This window comes from Styela clava, chromosome 3, assembly GCF_964204865.1.
Source record: "Styela clava chromosome 3, kaStyClav1.hap1.2, whole genome shotgun sequence".
In the NCBI taxonomy this organism is placed as follows: Eukaryota; Metazoa; Chordata; class Ascidiacea; order Stolidobranchia; family Styelidae; genus Styela; species Styela clava.
Genome location: NC_135252.1, coordinates 15,104,256 through 15,113,097, shown reverse-complemented (window position 1 = coordinate 15,113,097; position 8,842 = coordinate 15,104,256). Strand labels below are relative to the sequence as shown.

Sequence of the window (8,842 nt, the reverse complement as noted above, 5' to 3'; positions counted from 1 at the left end):
ACATAATGTATTACAACTTAAACCTGCATTAAAAATTAATTATACAGACAGTATTTAATATCACTACAAGTACGATTCAAATAATTGAGAATGCGGATGCACAGATAAATAGGACAATAGTGTATAGTTAAAACAAAAATATCTCTAAATATACCACCATCGAATTTACATACATTTGCACAATATCAGAATGCAAAGTGTACAATCAATATTACAATCTGATAATTATACAAGATTGATTATACAAATCTGACCAGCTTAAGTGAGAAATACACATATAGCCTATGCATGAAATGAATTAACAACACTAGAAAACGAATTGTCAAAGATTCAATTATCAATGAGTTCCCAAATTTATGCGAATATGCCACAAATTTAATCACATTTACACTGCTGATTTCTTTCTTGGAAATTTGTGCGTGCTATTCATCTCAATCGAATGGGTCTTTAGCAAAATGTAAAGCAAGCAACCTATGTTTCTTGTTTATATCATAGGCCTACTAACTATCCATTTGATATCAAGTCTATGTGATAGATATTTCACCAAGCTGAAATAGCCTGAAAAGTATCCGTTGGATTTCATGTTATCCATTTGGGAACACAATGTTAATTTTATATAATTTTTATATCGAATTAGTCACAACCTTCTAATGGTAACATGTTGAAGTATCACTATAGATTAATGAGTCATTGCATTTAAGCAAGAATGAATTTTCTAGTCAAAATTTTGGCACACATTAAATTACCAAGGGCTACTGTTGGATTCATATTCTAATCAATGAATGAGAGCACATACAGTAGTATCATTACAACAGGTAATTATATAGCAGTCTGGTAAATAATGCAAAATAAGGGAATCACAATTGTATTATCATTACAAGCCTGGACCACATGCTGAACAAATTGGCTTGTAAATTAGTAATATCTCAATAATTTATTAGCCTAGTATTTCTCATACAACAAGAATTACGAGAAAAAAAAGGTGCTACTATAGCATGGTGTCTAACGTCATATGTAGCCCACCCAGGTCTATGGTCTTTCATGTGCCAAGTCAAGAGGCATGCATGGAGAATACATCTATGAAAGATAACTTTTTTAATTTGTCTTTCGTTAAAGTGTAATTAGAATGTTTAATTACCTACCGGTATTCCAAGTGATACCCAGGATTTGTAATACAAATTAGATGTTCATTGCCAAATTGAATGTATCAAATTATGGGTTATTCATTAGGGATGAATGGTAGTCCAGCTTGGGGTAGATCTCACGCTATAGCAGCACTGAAAAAGGAGCTTCTACAGTACTATATGAGTCACTTATAATTTAATGAAGAAGCAACCACACATTTTATAATACAAACAATAAATAAACGAAGGATTGATATAATTGGAGTAGAATATAAATCAACCTTGGCTAATCGATGCTATGAATATAACACAAGAAATAAGAAGAAAAATAATTTGTTGCAACCAGAGACTTCCCTATCCACATAAGTTGAAATATTCATTTTAATCATCACACACAGGTACTTGTTATTAAATGGCACCATGTTATTACTCTATATACCTTCGAAGCAAAAGAGCATCTCTTATAGTAAGAGAAATCTCCAAAAGTAAATTAGAAGTGCAAAAATTTTCATTGAGGAAATTTGTGCGAAATATCATGCGAACTCGGTCAGATATAAAGAAGAATGATATCTGAGTGAAGTTATGTACGACAATTAAATAGCCAAAAGCTCTAAGGAATTATAACATAGAATTGCGTAGTAATTAATAAATATATCTAGTTCTGGAACTTTTCAAATTGTTAAATAGTTATCAATATTTCAGGCCATGCATAAGGTTCAACATCACCCAAATTTAGCTAATTATTTATGCTTTCTTCATAGACAGAAAGGGTTATACTATGAATCCATGATCAAGAATGTTTGTCCTGACAGGTAGGATAGAAACACTATGTTCCAGCATAATTCTAGTAATTCAGCGAGAAAATGATATAAGCCAGCTGTAAATGTGACAAAGTAAACCAAAAATATAATTTTTGAATCCTATTTTTTGGACATCTCTAGTTTCAATTAGTATACACCCACGGTAGCTTTATTAATGAAACACCATTATGGAGCAACATCAATTAATGATGAGAAGCATACATAAGCTAACAACCCTGCATAAATGACGCAAAAAACCTAGGTTATTATGATGCAGTTTGCTCTATAGGAAAGATCAATTTTCATAAATGACGAATAGCAAGCTAATTTTTTTGCCAAAAAGCAAGAGGTGAATATTGATGTGAAGAAATCAGGCAAATAAAATGAACGAAAGTTATGCATTCATCTGCCTCACAAAAAATCTATATTGATTTAAGCTTCAATAATTGCCTAATATATTTATATATACATACAAAGCCTAATAAGTATCAATAAAAAATAATCTAAAAACAAATCGCAGAAAATGTCTAGAAATTAGAGAAATCAAATCATAAACGGGTCCTAAATTTCAGTTTAAGATTATTTTAGTTCGATTGATATGATCAAATAAAACACTGCAGCTAAATATATAATGAAAGCTAACCATTAGGAACCACACAGAATATAGGAATGCAGGAATGGTTTCTATAGAGATATTTGAACTCAAGACAATCATAGTAAAAATTTTGCAGCACATTATTGCACTGAATAGCATACAACATTTTCTGCCAATGTTGGTAGAATCTATTCTACAGATGCATTAATTAAAAGTTTCACAATAAGCATATATTGCTCACAGTACTCAATTATTGAGTGATAACTTGTTCATGTCACTGTTGTATGAGATTCCTAACTATAGACAGTTCCCAATGAGATGGAAACAGAATAAAAAAAATTAAAGTATTACCAAATTTATAAGGATGTAACCATCATGTAAGAAAATGAGTGAGTTATAAAATTATAATTATAAGGAGTCAGGTGCAATTGAGGCTTACCTTCCCTGTACCCAAACACCTATGAAATCTTTGGGCTGATATAGAATTTGTACGAAGACGAATTCGTTAGAAGTACGTAACGTAATCATGGAAAAAAGATCAGTAAATACATCGTAGATTTCATGTCATTAGTTGATATTTGGAATAATGCATAAGTTGTTGATTCAAAAATCAAATTGAAAGATGAAAACCAAAGATAACACCATTTTTCACTTTGACAATAGTGCATTATTTCAAAGTTCATCAAACCCAAAAGAATTCCTTGTGGTTACTTTTTTACAGGAAGAAGAGTTTGGGGCCGAATGCTTCCTGAATTCTGAAAATATTGAGTTATGGAGCCATCAAGGCTCATGGATTACAGGCTTGATTCACCAGAAATAACAACAGCCACATGAACATGAGTAGACAAACAATAATAATACAAAGTATATGTATGCTAATGAGAAAGCATTATTCATTTAAATTAGCGACGATGTGATAGATAATTTTTTGAGATTAATTTTTTCTAGGATAGTCTGCTTGTAAACGAAATATCACAATGACTTAATAAGTCATCACTCATTAACTTTTGTGCCTTTGATACTTCCTTTACTTCTCATTTCTTTCAAATCTTTCTGAGTTTCATCTTCTATCCTGCGAATATCTTCCATGGTGAGAGTGAGCCAATTATTCATCCAACAGTAAACTTGGCGATGAAAATTCGTGAATACTCTTCTCTCTTGCCTGTGAACAAATTTCTCCACCATATTTTGTAAGCCAAACCATTTAAAATTGCATCTTACAAGTTTATAGGCACACATATGAGGCATTTTGCAACTGCTGCTATCCATTCGCTGTTGACCATTTTCTTGAGATTTTAAACGTTGAATCCAATCACTAGTAAGAGGTCCTCGGCCATCGGCAGAAGGTTTGAATAATTTGGGATCTTGGTCTTCTTTATAATCAGAGCTATTCACTTCATCATTCGCAATATCAATTCTTATGACTTCTCTCTTAGCAAGCAAATTTGGTGGTAATCCATGAACATTTTCTTCATCACCAAAATCTGGCTTGTGCCAAGACTCAATTGACAACTCAAAATCCTTTTTCATGTAGTCAGGATTCGTTATAACAGTTTTGCAGTAAGGATATGCATTCCATGCTTTTTCATGAAATTCGAGTGAACCTTTTGGCGCTATATGCCTTAAAAAGGAAGGGACTCTCGATGCCAGATGAAAGACTTTATGAGTAAACTGTCCACTTGTATCACCTTCTGTGTAAGGTCTATTTTCTAGTACATCTACTCCCTCGCCACCCCCAGTTTCATTTTTACTCGCTTCGGCAACAGACCAGAGTTGACCAACTTGATATTCCTCAACTGTCATAGGAAGTATGATACGAAACTCCTTGATGATCATATTTGTTGTACGGCTTAAGATTGCTTCTACTTATAGTTATTGAACAGTTGAATATATACACTGGGTTAAATCAAATCTGCAAATGAGAACAATAAATAATCAATAGAAATTGTGTTTACAATCAATAAAGTCAGCTTTGGCATTGTCAACTGAAAAATACAACGTGTGAACAAAGATATTGATCCATCAGAATAACTCATAACTATTGGTAAATCGAAAGCAGATAGCAGTCTAAAGAAATTATTTACACAAGATGTAGTAACAAAAAATCAATGCTAATGTTATGCAGGTTATTTTAAGCATTCCATGTGAAAATGACTTCAAAAATGCACAATATCAGATAAAATTAGTCTTATCACTTTTTCCCCGAACAAATAGTAATGTTCTGGGTATTGAAAAAAATACAGCAATATCATCAATAACAGGTAAAAATTGATTCAAATAGTAAGTGATGAAAAGCACTTGATAGAACAAAATGTCACAGGGCAGGAAAACTCAAAAATTAAGCACATTTTCTTCCTATTAAAATCTGTATTTCTAGCTAGATTGGAATAGAATATTTGAGACTTCTATAAATTTATGAGGCAAATACAAATAAATATATTGTAAGGTAAAGCAATACTAAGTTCAGTAACATTTCAGATGAATTTGACTACAATTAATAGCCTTAATAATAATGATGATTAGACATGATTCTCAAAATTTGAAGAACTAAACCCCCAGATCAAAAAATGATCCCAATACAAGGCGTAAAATATTATCTACATTCCAGACATATTAGCACATTTGTACAGCAATGTACCGTTTAAAAAATACCAGGTGGCACAAGTGAATCAAGATTAATGAAATCATAAAAAGAGTAGGCCTTTTCATAATATTCAATTGCATAATGACAAAATGTAACAACATACTATCGCAATGACCAAGAAAAAACATCCAATATCTAGTGAAATCAAGTTGCAATAACATCAATAAAACAAAGCGATCTTAGATATTAATTAATGATTGAAATATAACAACATATTGATGAGTTGGATTAGCCTAGCTAATGTGCTGATTAATCGCTTGGATTACGATTCTTAACACAGCTAGTCTGACAATATTAAACATCTTATATTTAACAGCTTACTGATGGAATAATTAAGATTGTAATTTGTAATAACTGAATGCTACTTAAACCTCAAACATATCTAACCTCACTATATTATTGGGTCATCCAAAAAAACGGAACCCAGTCCATTCAGAACAATATTATAGTATGAGTTCCGTTTTTTAGTCACCCTGTGAATTGGAGTTGATGTCTGAATTTCTTTGACCAGTAGCTTTAAAAAATTTCGATGATAGATCAAACAATTGTCTAAATTTATAGGATATGTAATTTGAAGAAAATAGGCTGGTAAGGAATGAAATAAGAATACGTCAATAATTGACTAAATTGCATTCATACCAACTATAGACACGTGCATTAGATTGCTGTAATACAAAAGTATTCCAAAAGTGAGATGTGCTATCAGTATGCTGTGTTAAAATTAATCATTACCTAGGTTACAATATATATAATGCATAGAATCTTCCTAAGATAAAAGTCATTACAGAAAAAGGAATGAAGGTACAATAGCGTCCCACCAATTACTTACAATACATGCAGACATAAATTTTCCATCAAAACAGTGGAAATCAAATGTGCCACTCACTTTTATACAAGAGAAGAGAAGTTTAAAGGAAATAGCAACGAACTCCTATTTTAACGAAGTCTAGTACAGATAGTACTTACTAGTACTATTTAGTAATATCTGTCTAGTACTATCATGGAGTGAGCTTCATTATTCTGGAACAAAAAATTAAATTTGTTTCCAAGTAAACTAGCTACAAAAAGTGGATGAAATATGCCCACACCAGAAATAAAAGTGTCTTGATTAAAAGGCAAAAAAAAAGGTAGATAACTAAGATTACCTATTTTGGTATTGATTTCAATCTTTTAAAACTACATTTTAGCAAATATTTAACATTATTATTTGTTATTAGTCAGTAAAATTAAAGGTCTGATATGTTCAATGAGACATTATGTTTACTTTGCATGCTTTGAGTGTAATTTAAAATAAGCTAACCAACATATCTCTTTTTCAGAAATATGATGTGTTAACTAGGGTGCCCGCCACATGTTTACCCGGATCCGAAAACCCAGTTTTTTTGGGGGGTTTTCTTGAAACCCGAGACCGCAGTTTTAAGTACAATATAAGGTTATACTACCTGCTTGACTTCAAATCCCACCAAACATTCGAAAATTTGTTTGTGAAGGTTCGGCACCAAGAACCAATGTATGTTGTCGTAACTAGAGGGCGCATATTTTAGATAAAGAATAATATTGGATTGGGCTGGTGCTGAAACTCTACAAGTTGGGAAGGATTTAAACAGGAATAACATGTTTGGTGCTTTGTATTTATGTGTTCATTCAAAATTTTCTAAAGCATTTCAAATTATTTTTGAGCGATAAAATAAGGTCCAAAATGCACTCGTTGAAGGTAATAATGCATTTTCATTATTTTTCCTTATATAATTAGTTACCAAAAGCCTCACTTTGAAAGAAAATGAATTCAGCAAAAACCTGAGTTTACAATTTTGAAAACAATTCAAAATAGCAGACCCAAATCAGACACCCTAGTGTCAACCTAGTTCCCAACATGCCATAACCAGATATTTTGAAGTACAGAAATTTGATAGTGTCAATATACATAGGAATAGTAGTTAAATATTAAGTTTTGAAAAATGATTACTCGACTATATTAATATTAGAGCATTAGTATTTAACTAAACAAAGACAAGACAGCGTAAGATGGTAAATATATCAAATGTTGAAAATACTGATAAACGTTCAGATTTCGTTGAACAATATAAAAATTTTGAAATGCTTTTTATGCTGAAAAACTTATTTACAACACTCTTTACTCATCACTCATTGTGCCCCGAATGCATCCTTCAGCACGCATTTCTTTCAAATCTTTTTGCGTTTGCTCTTCTATTCTCCGAATATCTTCCATAGTAAGACCAAGCCAGTTATCCATCCAACAATAGACTTGTCTGTTGAAATTTGTAAAGATTCTTCTTTCCTGTTTGTGAACAAAATTTTCAACTATATTCTGCAAGCCAAACCACTTGAAATTACATCTCACAAGCTTATATGCACACATATGTGGCATTTTACACCTCCCATCCGCTTTCTGCTGTCCATGTTCTTGTGATTTCAGTTGCTTAATCCAATCCTTTGTAAGGGGACCTCTACCTTGAACATTAGGCTTGAATAAAGTAGGATCCTGATCCTCTTTATAGTCTGCCCTTTTAATAAGATCATCCGCAATATCAATTTTTATAACATCCCTATTTTTAAGAAGATCAGGTGGCAAATTATGAACATTTTCTTCTTCACCAAAATCTGGTTTGTGCCATGATTCAATTGATAATTCAAAACCTTCTTTCATATACCCAGGGTTAGTAACAACAGTCTTGCAGTAAGGATATGCATTCCATGCATTTTCATGAATCTCTAGTGATCCTTTTGGCAATACTTTGCTTAAAAAAGAAGGAAGTCTTGATGCCAAATGATATACTTTATGTGTATATTGCCCAGATACTCCATTTTCCTCATAAGCTTCATTTTTTAAAACTTCTATACCCTCGCCGCCTCCCGTTTCATTTTTACTGGCCTCGGCAACGGACCAGAGTTGACCAACTTGATATTCTTCAACACTGATTGGAAGTAAGATACGAAACTCCTTGATGATCATGCTAGTTGGGAACGTTGACAAACAAACAATATCAGATAACAAAAATTATTTACAACTAATTCAAATGACTAAATATGGAAAATATTAAAGTTTAAATTACCAGAAAAATAACATCCCAATGGGTAGGGGGTGGAGTTTTTTATTTTTATTACCATTTTGTTTACTTTTTTCACTCATTTTGTTAGTTTTTCAAGATGTCAAAGATACAAACAGGTGCATATACAGATATACGGAAAGTACGAATGAATGACTAAAATCTTAGGGGTAAGCAAAGACTGAAGAGTAGTTACATTATACAAGTGAGATGGTATGTTTTACTGACCATCTAACAAAACTTATTCAATTTTATGATTTATAAATCAAATTTAAATTGTTATATTTGTGTATATGTATATACAATACCCATACAAAGATTACATCATACAGTCAGTCATACCGTATTTCACATTAGCCTTTTCCATACCAGCAATCAGTTGAATGTTGTCCCGAATGTCATCATAGTGAAAATAATTAGATATATTTTATATTAGCATGGAACATTTTTTTTTATAAAGATTAGACAGAAAATTTGAATATCTATCATGCCAATAGGATTTTCCTATTTCCTGTCTATGTAAAACGTATTACCGGTATCGGAACGAACTAGAATAAATCAGACGAGAGTGCGAGACGCCCAAAGAAACATTTTTCGGTACGGGAGAACCT

At 32.0% G+C, this 8,842-nt stretch overlaps 2 protein-coding genes across 2 annotated transcripts; both read right to left on the bottom strand.

Annotated features, from left to right (window-relative positions):
- Nucleotides 1–23: 23 nt before the first annotated feature.
- LOC120342150 (phosphatidylinositol transfer protein beta isoform-like) lies at nt 24–4,438 on the bottom strand. The gene has a single exon (XM_039410856.2). It carries the CDS (start codon nt 4,353–4,355, stop codon nt 3,513–3,515), a length of 843 nt encoding a protein of 280 aa, XP_039266790.1. The 5' UTR covers nt 4,356–4,438; the 3' UTR covers nt 24–3,512.
- Nucleotides 4,439–6,210: 1,772 nt separating this feature from the next.
- Nucleotides 6,211–8,518, bottom strand: LOC120342151 (phosphatidylinositol transfer protein alpha isoform-like). Its single transcript, XM_039410857.2, has one exon. It carries the CDS (start codon nt 8,135–8,137, stop codon nt 7,298–7,300), a length of 840 nt encoding a protein of 279 aa, XP_039266791.2. The 5' UTR covers nt 8,138–8,518; the 3' UTR covers nt 6,211–7,297.
- Between the last annotated feature and the right edge of the window lie 324 nt (nt 8,519–8,842).